The sequence below is a fragment of the Pungitius pungitius genome, chromosome 8 (assembly GCF_949316345.1).
Source record: "Pungitius pungitius chromosome 8, fPunPun2.1, whole genome shotgun sequence".
NCBI classification, from domain to species: Eukaryota; Metazoa; Chordata; class Actinopteri; order Perciformes; family Gasterosteidae; genus Pungitius; species Pungitius pungitius.
The window spans coordinates 4,131,696-4,146,256 of record NC_084907.1 but is presented as its reverse complement, the minus strand read 5'-3'; the positions used below and the strand labels follow the sequence as shown (position 1 = coordinate 4,146,256).

General features: G+C 44.8%; 1 protein-coding gene across 2 annotated transcripts in view; it reads right to left on the bottom strand.

Moving 5' to 3' along the window:
- Positions 1–213: 213 nt before the first annotated feature.
- The window catches only part of LOC119229525 (E3 ubiquitin-protein ligase RNF123), a 49,107-nt gene continuing 34,759 nt past the window's right edge, over positions 214–14,561 (bottom strand). For both annotated transcript variants that reach the window (XM_037489967.2, XM_062563731.1), the window contains exons 37-40: positions 13,910–14,130; positions 10,639–10,733; positions 3,361–3,446; positions 214–1,962 (exon numbers count right to left, since the gene is read on the bottom strand). In XM_037489967.2, the coding sequence (XP_037345864.1) occupies positions 1,863–1,962; positions 3,361–3,446; positions 10,639–10,733; positions 13,910–14,130 (502 nt within the window). In that variant the 3' untranslated portion in view covers positions 214–1,862. The remainder of the gene's footprint in view (positions 1,963–3,360; positions 3,447–10,638; positions 10,734–13,909; positions 14,131–14,561) is intronic.

Here is a 14,561-nt window from a genome sequence, read left to right as displayed (position 1 = left end):
GGCACTCACAAGGAGTGCCCCCCCCCCAATCGCAAAAATTGGTAAACAGGAAACAATAAATAAAACGCTTGGTGTAATATTACTGTCTGTAAACCTGCACAATAAAGACGGCTTTCACTCAAACACATGCTCTGGATACAAGTACCTCTATCTGCTCATACGGTGAGGAGCACACACACACACACACACACACGTCAGTCTACTTGAAACAAACCACATCGACCCATCAGCATTCCCAGTGAGAGAGCCCTTCAAAATAAAAGCTTGCATCATGTCACATTTGAATAGTTGGTCACACACACGTTCCTCCGTCTGTTTAAATCCAGATGAACAGAAACATTATCTTCTCCCCGGATATTTACTCGCTTCAACTTATTGTCGATTTGGATAAAAAGAAAACACGATTGCAGTTAATAATTCAAAACTCAATGGAGATGAAAATGGATAAAATACTAGAAGACTATGAGTGAACTTGGTTTTCTGAGTAGTATATAATTACCTCATATATAATAAGTCTATTTCTGGGTGCAGAGGCTCAGAGTTTAATGCTGAATAAAAAAAAAAACTAATCCAAATGGCTCCCTGCTTTTGTGTCTGTGTGTGAGTCTCCGCGGAGGAAAAGGTGAGATGACACACACCTTACATCCTGTAAGAGCTTGCCTTTGTGTGTCTGTGTGTGAGAACCTGTACCGACAGGTTGAGGTGAATTGTTTTTATAATATGACAACTACGTCTCACTGAAGGACGCTTCCATCGAGGACTCCATTTCCCATATTGAGGGTTCACTTGGTTTGTTACTTGGTTGGAGTGTGTGTGTGTGTGTGTGTGTTGTGTTCCTTGCTAAATAAAGACACAGGTCGCTGCAGTAGACGCTGTGTTTAAAGTGGAGATCTGTGCTGCACTAAATGTCACGTCCTCAGGTGGAATCTATGTAAATGAAGCAAAGCCAGTGTGGATTTTAACCTGACTTCCTGTGTGTCGCGTTCCTACGGCATTAAAGACATGCAGCTCACTGCAGGGCTCCGTGTGCGCGATGGAGGGTTATTTGCCTTTTATTCATCTTGTATGTTGAATCTCTGTTGAAAATCGTTTAGAAACCGAACTTGATGAAATGTTAGAGGAGAAAAGGAAAAGGAGGGAAAACTACAGAGGGCGAAACACAAAGTTAACGTCTGGAAATCAGACGCCTCATCAGCAGCTGGGACCTTTCATCAATCATCATTAACCTTCTTCTCCCTCCCAATGCATGCTGGGATATCGAGCTCTGTCCACGGAGCACAGGATAAGTTAGATATTTTCTAAACACTCACCAAATCTAAAGAGGAGAATTCAGCTTTTGACATAAAAAAAAGACCAGACTCTTTCTCTTCAGATTGTTTCATTTAAAATGTGTCATCTTGTTTTTTTGTTTTTTTAAATACAAACACGACTACCATCAACTATAATATGTGACGTTTCCAGGTGGCATTATAACGGCTTCGCATCGCGTTGGATGTTTTAATCTACAGCGGTGCGTCATGTTCTCAGGTCATCGCAGAGAATGACCCCGTTGTTGGTTTGCTCTTTTCCTCGTGACGTGACCTCATGTTCCTCTCAAACCACGAACCCGGAGACCCACCCAAAATCTCCCAAAACTAACCAGTTCTTAATTTATTTGATCATTTACACACACAAAAAAAAACACAAAAAACACACAAAAAAAACAATCCTGCACAAACTGAAAGTTCAGACCTCTGTGAGAAATCTTTGGGTTCACTTATCTGTGAGAGGCTTTTGGACGCTTTGACCCATCGGCCCTTTACACAGCTAGCGTGTGTGTGTGTGTGCTTGTGTGTGTGCGTGTGCGTGTGTGTGTCTGTGTGTTAGGAGGCGCCCGGCTTGCTGTAGTCCTCCACCCCGGTGATGGTGGCTTTGCAGAAGAAACAGTCCTTGTTGTTCATCAGGTGCTGGTTTATACAGGCTCTACACAGGAGGAGACAACATGAGCCGAGGTCAAAGGTCAGAGCGGCATTATTCCCCTCGGCGGGACAATCTGAGGCTCGATTTCAGTGCAAGTCAAGTGCATTATGGGAAAGATTGGTTCCTTATCTGCAGGTTGGCTTAAGATGGTAGAAACCAGCTTTCAAAAGGCTGTTCATGCTTTTTTCTTTTCTTTTCCTGATTTGTTCATTTTTTGGGGGGACTCACTTCAACACACTCACGCACAAATAGTTTTGCTCTTTTGATGGAATGAACATCCTCAAAGCTGATCCAAGTGGTGATCTATTGTGATCTATTGGTTTTCTATGTGAAATAATTTAATTTTGTTATCTGTGTAATATTGACGGAGCTATTTTACAAAAACTAAAGCTCACCGATTTACTGTAATCTGCTTTAAGGATGAAACTCTCCAGGCGCATATGTAACACATGTGCGGATGGAAGGGATGAAGAAGTGGAGGCAGAGGGAGGCCACCGAGGGAGCCGGGCGGCTGAGTCCTGGTGACACATTGATCCATACGCCGGTGAGCCGGCCTGCCAGCTAAGCTAAATCAAGCGCACCTCCAGCAGAACATGAAATATGCAGCGAGGTATGAATTGGACCGAGGGATCCCCGGGGGCCTTTAGCCACAATCAGCAGTTACCAAACCGCTGACTCACAACTACGCGCAGTGTGTGTAGGTGCGTTCTGAGGAGGTGTGTGTGTTTTTCTTTTTGTATGCGTTCTCTGTTTCAAGCACTTTGGATGAACAAACTGCTTCAAAGAAAACTGAAGGATCCCAACAGTCTGTGTTTGTGTGCGTGTGTGTGCGTGTGTGCGTGTGTGTGTCTCTGTTTGGATCGATGGGGCCTTCAGGGGAACGAGGCCGAGTGAGACGGAGATACAGCTGCTGCGTATCGACCTCAGCAGAGACATTTATAATGGAATCAATTAGCTTTTTAAACAACGTCGTGTGATTAAGTGTTTTCTCGATGAATCCTTCATTTTTCTGCATAAATAATTATGGATAAGTTAGTTGAAAAAGACGATTTAAATGATACGTTTTAATCTTGGCCGGCTGTTTGTTGAGTGGTGGAGTTTAACCTTTAAGCTTCTAATTTAAATGATGATAGACTGCTCAGGTCCATAACTTAATCTAAATGTGTGATTGAATAAACGGCAAATGAATTACAAAACGACAACATAAAGAACAATAAAATAAGCATTAATAATTAAGCTACTGGTCATAAACTGTCCTTTATTCTGTTTTAATAATGCATTTATAGTCTTTTCTTTTGGATCACACGTGAGCATCAGACATTGTGACTCCTGCAACAGAAACGTGTTTATTTGTGAGGTCTGTGTGTGTGTGTGTGTGTGTGTGTGTGTGATCGGACTCACTTGCAGGACTTGTGGGAGCAGGGCTTGAAGACGGCGGAGATGGAGTGAGCGTAGCAGATGGGGCAGAGGTCTTCTTCGCTGGTTGGCTGTGAGGCAGAAAGAGAATGGGTCAGTTTGTCAGAACATCTGGGACCACCCTCCATGCTTTGTTTTTTTAAGAATGACAATAAAGGCGTAGTTTTGTGAAATCCTCTTCTGCTCCTTCTTGTGTGTTAGCATGTGTAAGACACAACATGAAGGGATTTTAAATGTATTTATTATTCAAAAGAAAAGTCAGCCATTGATCTACTGCAGCTGAAGATACCAATCGTTAAGGTGTCAGTCATAAGCAGACTGACACCTTAACGATTGGTATCTTCAGCCCCGGTGCATCATGGGTCGTCTGAGACGCCTTTCTGGAGATCACCATCATCGTCATCATCACACCTGCTCTCCACACTCACAGCCTTCTTCTTCACTTTTCTTACATCTGTTCTCTTCATACGTTTCCACTTCACAACCTCCTCAACGCCTCCTCCCCCTCTCCTCTCCTCCACCCCTCTTTCCCCTCCCCTTCTCTCCTCCACCCCTCTTTCCCCTCTCCTTCTCTCCTCCACCCCTCTTTCCCCTCTCCTTCTCTCCTCCACCCCTCTTTCCCCTCTCCTTCTCTCCTCCAACACTCTTTCCCCTCTCCTTCTCTCCTCCAACACTCTTTCCCCTCTCCTTCAATCCTGCTCTCTCTCCTCTATATCTGTCTCCAAGCTCCTCCTCCTTCGTATCTCATCCTTTAATCCACCTCCTTCTTTGCTCTGACCTGACGTCTTCTCCTCCTCTCTCCTCCTCCCTGTCACACTGGAGAGGCTGTAAACAGTAAATAGAGCGCTGCAGGGATAATGCATTTTGGATTTTTGCATCGCTGGTTCCCTCAACAAGATAAAGAGTATTTCATTAAACATGTTGTTTTCCACAATAGTCCAAAATCTGATATTGATATGTTTTGTAAAGCTAACAAACACTAGTTCTTATATTTATGAAGCTTGACTAAAATCAGCAAATGTAAAAAGGACTATAAACCAGGGTCACATGACCTCATCTTAGACTTTAAAAGAACTCGATTGCGGTCACGTTAGGATATTTACTGACCTATTTTACGTTGTGTGATAGAAAGCTAAAATCATTTTTTTCTTGTGTAGTTTCAGCCATTTACATCCAGACAAAGGGAACCGGAGGCCATTTCCATATTTTAGGACGCCTGCCCTGCATGTTTTTTTCATTTTTCCTGAATGAATTTATTCCGTCCTTTGGGAAGAGCTCCTCTCCTCTCGAGTAATAAAGAGGAAGCTGCAACAACTCTGACCTCACGCCGATTCGCTCTCACATCACCTCCAACACTCAGCCTCTTCTGCTTCCTGTTCTCTGACACATTAGGTTTAACAGGATATGCATCGACCCGTCCGGGCGTCAGTGGACATTGCAAGTGTCCACAGAGGAGGTGCAAAGGACATTAAAGGTGACTGAGATAATACTTTACTACAATGAAGTGTTTAATTAGCTTTGGATTAACGTGCAGAGGTTCGGGTCTGAAAGGAGATTTAGAGGCTTTTTATGCAGAACCTTCACATATCTTCCACTTCCACCGTCCTCAGGTCTGTCGTATCAGCTCCCACCCACCCCTACTCCTCAGTCTCTCCTTTGTGCCTCCTCCATATAAAGCACCACCTTTCCTTTCACCTCCCCCGTCACTCCTCACCACGCACAGCACACTCGAGAGAGACTGCAGAGCTAGAACATTTTGCAAGAATGAAAGGAGCTTAATTACGTTTGGATTACAGGTGAAACCAATGATTGAGCCTTGTGGAATGTTATTATCAAATTAGACCACGTTAGGTGGGGATTTTATGAAGAGGTTAAGGCAAAGAGATTTAAATGTCTTCATGAAGATCAGGTGTTACACTGTGGACAGACGACTCGACTGAAACCCACCGAAAACCACCACAGCAACTCAAAACAACCTCAAAGAGACACAACACAACCTCAAAGAGACACAACACAACCACAAAGAGACACAACACAACCTCAAAGAGACACAACACAACCTCAAAGAGACACAACAACCACAAAGAGACACAAAACAACCTCAAAGAGACACAACACAACCTCAAAGAGACACAACACAACCTCAAAGAGACGCATAACAACCTCAAAGAGACTCACAAACAAATAAAAACACATAAAACCAATAACACTATTCATACTTTGTTCTGAAGATGGTGAACTCAGTTTACTTCATTTGTGTAGATTTTAGAGTCCATTAGTGAGTCCTGGTCAGTCTGTAGCCTCACGAACCTTCTCCTCCTGCACGTCTCTCTCTGTCTTTCTGCCTCATTTGAAGTCACTTCCCTTGAGTTTTATTTTGTAATCTGCTGATCCCTCCCACATGTCTGATCTCCTCAAAAGGTTCTGCCAAGTGGGTTTTCCCTCTGCTCCGGTGGATACTAATGATCAGCATTCTCACATTGTGCATCTGAATTAAGTCGCATTGAGTTCGGGTTCAACTGGACACACGGGTTTTGTGTTCATCAAAACAGAAATGCATTTACAGATTTGATGAAATCACGTTGGCTTTATTTAAGATGGACGGGTTTCTAGCGGAACAAAGCCAAACATGTTAAATCCAGCAGGTTAAAATATTTGAGGTGGAAACTCAGCTTGTTTACTTCAAGCTATAATTGCATATTCAGCCTTTGTGGGACGCAGCTGCAACTCAGCAACACGGTTATCCTTTCCACCGCATAACGTGTTATGATCCAAAATTCAGAGTTCAAAGGGGGGAGAGCTGGGGAGGGACAGAAAGGATGAGAGGGGGATGGATAAGTGAAAGAAAGAAACATGAGTTAAGGATGATGAAGGAGAAGGAGAGACGGAGACGGAAAAGATGACAGAGTGAAGGACGAAGAGGCAGATAAAAAATACAACAAAGATCTCCGAATTAATTTTGAGGCCAGTGAAGATGAAAGCACCGGGAGGTGGGGTTCACTCCAGCAGGCGGCTTCATCAGAGCGCACACACACGCACACGCACGCGCACACACACACACACACACACACACACACCCAAAGAGAGGGAAGATGAAGTGAGGAAGAATCCTCCTGAGGCGGGAATGTCTTCTGCAGATACTGAAAGCACGAGCGACCACAAAGAGACACAAAACCACCACAGAGCTTTCAGAGAGGAGGTCCAGGAGGATGTGTCTCTGCCCGGCTCAGTGTGCACAGAGACCAGTGGAGGCAGAGGGCCCTGAAGGTCAGGTGAGCAACGGTTCCCCCCTGAGGGAGAACCGTCGTGGGGGAACAGTGAAGACTCCAAAACACCAAAAGGAACGTGTGGACATTTGGGCCAGCAGACCTCTGTAGCATGAAACACCACACCCACCCTGCAACTGCCTGAGGGAACAGTGCATTCTGGGTAAAACAGGCAAAGGTCTTTTTACCCTCTCACAGGGCGACATGACGGCTCTTTGACACTGACGATGTCAGGAAAGTCAGAGCAACATGAAAACATGCGTCAAATAGAGAATGAAAGAGAAGAGAGAGGCGCAGAAGCTGAAGCTGAGACGGTGTTGGAGCAGAGAAACATCCATCCCAGGAAGGACCGCTTTAGGTCATCAGTCCATCGGCTGAACTATTCTATGGATGTTCTTTCCACAGCAGAACACTTGTGAAAGAGGTGAGTAACTCTGCCGACCGCCCATCTGCTTGTTGCTGTTGTCGTTGGATACCGACCACCTCGCCATCTGGCCGGATTATTCCAGATCAGGAAGTCAGGAGCACGATTTGTTGGAAGAATCAGCCAGAAGGTAAATACGCAGATGGAGAACCCACTAAACCGCCCTCGTATCGGTTAGTAGGATCTAAATGTCTTCTCCTGTGATGTCAGGTATTTATTTATATCCTTTCCAAAGCCGAAAATAACTTCGGACGTCGAGGTTTATTTAGGGTCTGAGCCGCTACGTGGGAGGAAGTCGAGGGACGTGGTGTCAAGAAAAAAGGTGCAGGACATTCACCCAGGAAACCAGTGTTTGGGTCAGAACCTCATTGGGTCTGACCACAAACTTTTGTTCCCTATCGGCCGTGTGTCTCCTGACTGCTGACAGGAAGGACCTCCTGCAGAGAAGTCCTGATCTAAGAGTCTGTGTGATATCAAGGCGACGCGCCCCCCCCCCCCCCAAAGGCCTCCTGTGCTGCCTGTCACAGACGCTGCTCTTTGCAGCTTATCAGGTTTTTTTTTTTTTGAGCTCTGAGCTCAGCAGCGGCGTCGGAAAGAAATTGTCTGACATTTCTGTCAAGCTGCCTGGATTTGTCTTGGACCTCATTTAATGGAAAACTCTGCGACGGAGGACTCACAAGCCCCCCCACTGCCCTTTTTTTCCGCTCTTTTTTTAAACTAAACTGAGCAACACTGGCACAAGTTACAAAGCTGATTATGTTGGTTTGTCTGACACACATTTGATGGCCCAATAGAATACGTTTGGGGGGTAGTGAGCAACCAATGCAGAGGTTGTTGTGCATTGTGCGCTAAATATTGTTAACCTGGTTGTTTTGTTAGTTAATTCACATCTGATTGGTTGAATCCGAACCCATTCAGAATGTCCTGTATCGGTATTTACTTTTGGAAAATGAAACAAGAAAAACAAACCCAAACCCAAGAACTTGAAAGATTTGCTCTCAAAAGAATTCATTATACTTTTATAATACTAATTATTTAACAATAGCAGCAAGTAAATAATTTAATAAATAGTTCATTTTCCAGTTTTCCACGTAATCGTTGAAGTTGAAAGCCAGGATTTTGAATTTTTTTGTTTTGTGTTGAGCTCTAAAACTCTAAAAAGCAAAACCCTTGAAAATAAATACTCTGATTCATCCATTCGTTTTACTTCTCTGGAAGCAGAAGAATCATAAAAAGGTCCACCGGGGGAAGAGAAGAAATCCCGTCCTCAAAGGCCTTTGATTCATCACCGCAGAAGGTCACACCCAACACTGTGTACCACTGAGTGTACCAAAGGTCAGAGGTCAACTCCAGAGGGAATCGCAAGACCGCTGACAACCGCTTAGCAATAGAAGAAAGTGTTTGGATTTTCTGTTTCAACAAGAGTCCCAAAATAAAAAGTAATTTATCACTCTGAGATATGTGAATTAATGTTTTTTTAACTCTAAATCTTTCCACACACACACACACACACACACACACACACACACACACACACACACACACACACACACACACACACACACACACACACACACACAGTTACGCATTCACTCACTCCCAACCGGACAGTGTAATCATGAAAGGTCACGCGCAGCTGCTCTCTTCGTCTCACGTCTCTTGTTTCTTGACATTTAGGGAAATTAGATTGTTTCTCAGAGGGAGAGAAGCTTCAGAAGAAGAAAATCATAGAACAAAAGGTAAGAACTTTTTACATGTGGAAAGCATATGTTATAATAAATGTGACAGGTGTGTCATTGGGAATTAACCTCCTTCAGGAACCGAGTGAACAGAGCGACATGATTATGGCCAAAAAGATCATCTCCATCCATGTTGGTCAAGGCTCATCTCTCACAGGACAGAGCGACCCTCGAGAGGAGGCCGAGGGCCAAAGACCCCCAACGGGTCTATATATATATATACACACACACACACACACACACACACACACACACACACACACACACACACACACACACACACACACACACACACACACACACACACACACACACACACACACACACACACACACACACACACACACACATACATACATACATACATACATACATACATACATACATACATACATACATACATACATACATACATACATACATACATACATACATACATACATACATACATACATACATACATACAATCTTCTCCTTCCCATCCGGGCCTCCGACCTCGGAAAAGGCTCGGAAGGTTTAACAGAAAGGTCATCAAGACAGCGGCGTACGTCACGCGCACAACAACGCCGCACACTGCTGCCGCACACTGCTGCCGCCCCACCGGGGCGTTAACCGAGGGATCCGAGCTGTTGTTCTGACTGACAGAAAGTGCTTCGCCCAAACAAATAATGAACTTTTTTATTTGATTTGTTCCAAGCAATCACGAAAAATATTCAAATTATTTTTTTTTTTTATAATTGACAATATATTTTTCCTTTTTTGATATATAAAATACTACATAAGAAAAATCTAATTTGTTTTATATAGAATAGCTGATAAGATTCTCCATGAGTCTGACCGCACTTTCTATTCTGTACATTAGTCACACAGCCGACCTTCAACCACCTCTGAAGGACTAAATGACCGCCGACTCACAGCTGAAGAACACTTTGCAATCCTGACTAAAGAGAGCGAGAAGCGAGAGGAGGAGAGAGAGAGAAGAGGAGAGGAGAAAGAGAGGAGAGAGAGAACCATTAGTGGCTTTGTGGAAATGGACCTCAGTCTCTGGAATCACCCCCTCTCTCCCCTCGCTCTCTCTCTCTCTCCCTCTCTTTCCCCCCCCCCCTCTCTCTCTCCCTCTCTCTCTCCCCTTCTCCCTCAGCATGAAGAGAAGCCGCCTGTGATGGGGTTTTCTAATAATATAGCGGGAGAGGTTCTAATGCGCAAAGAAACTCGACCACGACTTTTCTTTCTCCTCCATCTCCTTCTCTACTCCTTCCCTCATCAATAACGCATCCTTTGTTCAGCCTCTCTCTGTGGTGGAGTCTAAAGGGGAGAGAGTGGGGGATTGGGTTTCCACTGCGGAGGAGGAAATGGATTTCTCCTGACCAGCTTCATCGCATGATTGGTGACGTCAGCCCTCGGCACGCTCGCTGGCGTTGGGAAGCCTCGGCTTCTGCAATTTGGCGTTTCTCATCTTAGATTACAGCATGTCGAGGGGGGGGGGGGGGGGGGGGGGTCTCAAAAGGTAAACGGACGTGACCATATTTGGACTGAGGAGGATGTAGAAACTGCACACAAGCCTCTGGTGGAGACCTTTCTATCAGCGTGTAGCCACGCCCTAAAGCGTAGTCTGCTTTATGGTCTGTTTGACTCTAAATGGACCATCATTTACTAAATGAACATCATTCTGCATCGAAGACTTGAAACTAGAGATGGAGACCATAAACCCATGTTTACAATGCTTACTGATGGAATAAATCCAGAGAGAAGTGGAGTCATTTCCTCATAGACTTCTCAGGGACCAGAGGTGTCGCCCCCTGCTGGTCACTACAGCGACAGCGTTTGTACTCACGGCGGTGCTGGCGGCAGCCTTTTTGGATTCTTCGGTGAGGAACGCCAACATCCGCTCCACCTTCTGCTTCTCCTCCTCGCTGATGTAGTCCGTGTCTGATGGAGGAGAAACGAACGCACACAACCCACCTCGTCAACACACAATACTCCACAATACTCAAAAAGCTCTCCTGAATCACCGCATACTCACTGCAGATTCTACAATAATACAAACTCATGTGCCACTTATTGTATCTTAAAATGTGGACGCTGTGAGCTGGTGCCAGAGGGCAGAATGGATGTTTCATGTGTGTAAACTGTTGTAGAACTTGAACAATAAGCACATTACGCACACGCTTTGTTAGCAGGTCGTTTGGATTTTATGCTTCAGCTGGAATCACAGCGGAGAGCACGGGACGACCACTCAGCCCGCGAGGTACCGGCGGTCAGAACAGGAAGTGGAGGGGGCCACAATAAAGAGCCCACTTTGTGCCCTCAGTGGAGGATGTAGGGACGGGGGAGGGGGGGGAAGCAATCGTTGGCGACCACAAACTGGCACAGCGCTGGTGATGTCTTTAATGTTTCCGATGGGAGTCTTAGTCTACAGAGAAGCAAAGTTTCGACTCATTCGCTTTCCCTCTTTTGAGTTCCTCGCGGTTCCATTTCATTCCCCCCTCCTTTTGACCAGAATGCCCGCAGACATGATGACGTTCCATCAGCACTGGTATGTTGGGAAGCCTCGGTTTCTGCGTTTTCGCATTTGGCGTTTTATATTATGAGTAACTTATATTATGTTATTATGGCATATTTTGACTGAGAAGGATGTAGAAACTGCACACACGTCTACAGTGTGTAGCCCCGCCCTAAAGCGTCCCCTGCTTTATGGTCTGTTTGACCCTAAATGGACCATAATTTACTAAATGAACATCATGCTGTATTGAAGAAGAGATTACAATGTTTACTGACGGAATAAAACAAAGAAGTAGTCATTTTCTCATAGACTTCTACGGGACCAGAGGAGTCGCCCCCTGGTGGTCACTAGAGAAGATGCAGAACCAGCCTTTAGGCCACTCGGCACAAAAGGCCGTCAATAGTAACAGCGTCTTTTCACTCCTTTTCACTATAACCCCATTAACTATAAATAAATACGCCATTGTCAATTGACAAAGCGGCGGCGTCATCAACGGTCCTCGAACAGCAATTCTGCTTCTTTTCACTGCTTCTTCGTCAGTCATGATTCACGATGGACTGAAACAAGCCGTCAACCCAACGGAGCTTTTGTTCTTTTGTTCTGGCCCTCCTCCCTGCCCTCCTCCTCCTCCTCCTCCTCCTCCCCTCCACGTTCACCCTCTCTCTCTCTCTTGATGGTTTTCCATTTGTCCCTCCATTTGCTCCCCCCTGTAAACGGCTCATCAGACGTATCATCTTTCACTGTGGGAGCACCTCGGCCCGGCCTGTGAGATTGCTTTGTTGGGCGGTTGCCACGTGGATCTGCAGCGAGAGATTACAATCACTGCACGCGATATTCGGAGGATTATGGTGCCCGGAGTCGGAGGGGAGGCTTGTAGACGGTCTAAAGACTAAGAGGGGGGCATTGGTAGTGCAGAGGGGAGGCGATACGTCGCGATGTGAGGCCGCATTCTCTCCACTGACCAGCAGGGGGCCGTTTTCTGGTCCTATAGAAGTCTATGAGAAAGTGACAGCGTCCTCGACGGTGAAGTTTCGGCTTTGAAAGAAAGGAAAGTGATGAAGATCAAAGGACTGACATTCCGTCAGGCAGCAGAATGGACAATGGGGAAAAAATGGAAAAAGGGTATTGAATAGAAATAAATAAATAAAAATGTAGAAGAAAGAGACTTTGGCCCTTAAAACCATTGTTTTTACTACGATGATTAGTTCCTCAACCCAAATGAGCGACAGCCAATCAAATCGAGCGAGACTATCCCACTGACTTCCTGTTTTGATGCCGGTAGATGTGGGCAGACATTGATATTAGAGGTGGTTACTACCATTACTCATATAGCTTTCCCTCCTCGTCCAACAGGAAGAGCTCAGACTGCTTTCGCATCTGTAAATATTAGCTTTTTCATTTCTTTCATTTTTATTTTATTATAACAGAGAATAATCCGTTGTTTTTGTTCCCTGCTTCGAAGCAGAGGAGATTTCACATTTACGAACAGGCTGTCGGTCTAAAAGTAACTGCAGAAGAGTTTAAATGAAAAGTCTGCACTAAAATAGACCAAACAAAGTAAAGTGAAAACAGCAGAGCACCAGACACCAAAAATAGTTCCCACAGAAATGTCTGCCGAGACCAAAATAACAAAATAACTCTGAAGCTGAGAGACGAGAGGCCGAGATGTGAGGACGTAGTTCTGAAAACACGGAGATAACTGATCGTTGCCGTGAGAAAATAACAAAGATAAAACATGGCTGACAACCAGCTCAAGTTTTGCATTCGCAATTTTATTGTTGCTAAAATCCCTTTGTTTTTTTTTTAGATTTATATTCTTATATTGTATTGTTCAAGCATGTTAAACATTGAATTTTGAAAAGTAAATTAGATAGTAGAAAGAGTAACAATAATACTCGGGTTTATTATTTTGACAAGATACTTCCTAACAATAACCCTAAATATCATTTGTAGTATTACCAGCGAACAAAGGTTAATAAAATAATGTTCTATTAATATATAGTAGACTTCTGCTACCAATGAACCAACATGGCAGAAGAACTTAGTAGAGGTTAGCTTTTCTGTTATATACATTTCGGTAGTTTCACATGGCTTAATGCACATTTCTTTAAATATGAAGATTCTAATTCCTTGATGTGAGGTTTAAAGAAGACAACAAGCTAAATATTTCCTCTGTCTAGAAGTGCAAAAAAAAATATCTCAAGCATCAAAATTAGTAGTAAAAGGTACACCCACACACACACACACACACACACCCCTCCCATGGTGGCCATGGAAACGGCCTTGTGTTCCCTTGGCTACCGGGGAGGATGTCGTGGTGACTGGGGTTGCCGTCCCCGTGGCGACTGCTCAAATCGAGGAAATCCTCTGCCTTTTTTTTGTTCTTTAGACTCCTACAGGCTGATTTTAAATCTACAGAATTCAATTCACATTTGAGAAAGACGTCTGGTCCTTCCTTCACCTCCTCCTCATCATCCTCCCCGAAGCTTCCATCCTACAGCAGAGATGTGCAGCAGCCTACAGAGATCTCACTTCTCCTGAATGTCTTTAATTTACTGTGTATTTACTATGCACTACTTAGAGCAGAATGAACCACACTCACATGCGTGCAGGGAGAAGTGCTTCCGTTCCACAGCGGCGGCCGAAGGGATCACGGGGGCCACGCCGGACCCAAAGGACCCCACCACCGGACGGGCGCAGGAGGCGGAGGAGGAGGTGACGGAGAGCGCCGAGGAGTCGCCCCCACCTTCTCCCAACAGGTGCTGGATGGAGTGGAGCTGGAAGCAAGGGTCGGAGAGCAGCACGCAGGACGCCCGGGATATCCTAAAGGAGAAGCCATTTTACAGTTTGGTAAGTAACAAAAGCAACAAAGCACTAATCATTGAACTTTGGTGGCCATTAGGACACAGAATTAGACTCTTGTCACTCCCACAGGAAGGTGTGATGAGATACCACCATCATCAGGGTCTCTCTCCCCCACCCTCTCCTCCCCATCTCTCCTCTTCGCCTCCTCTCGCTCCCTTTTCGGACTCCTCAGGTGACCGAGAGGAGGTGCACTGATGTCTTGGTGGGTTGCGTAACCTGAGACCTCCACACTATTACTTACACACTTCTGCTACACAAACCTTAAGGATGAACAGTAATTAACGGTTTTCTATAAACTGTGCAGATGTACAAAGAAATGACAGTAAATGAAAGTAGAGATTTAAAAGCAGCAACTAATTAAACACCAGAGTCCAACGGTATCAAATCGT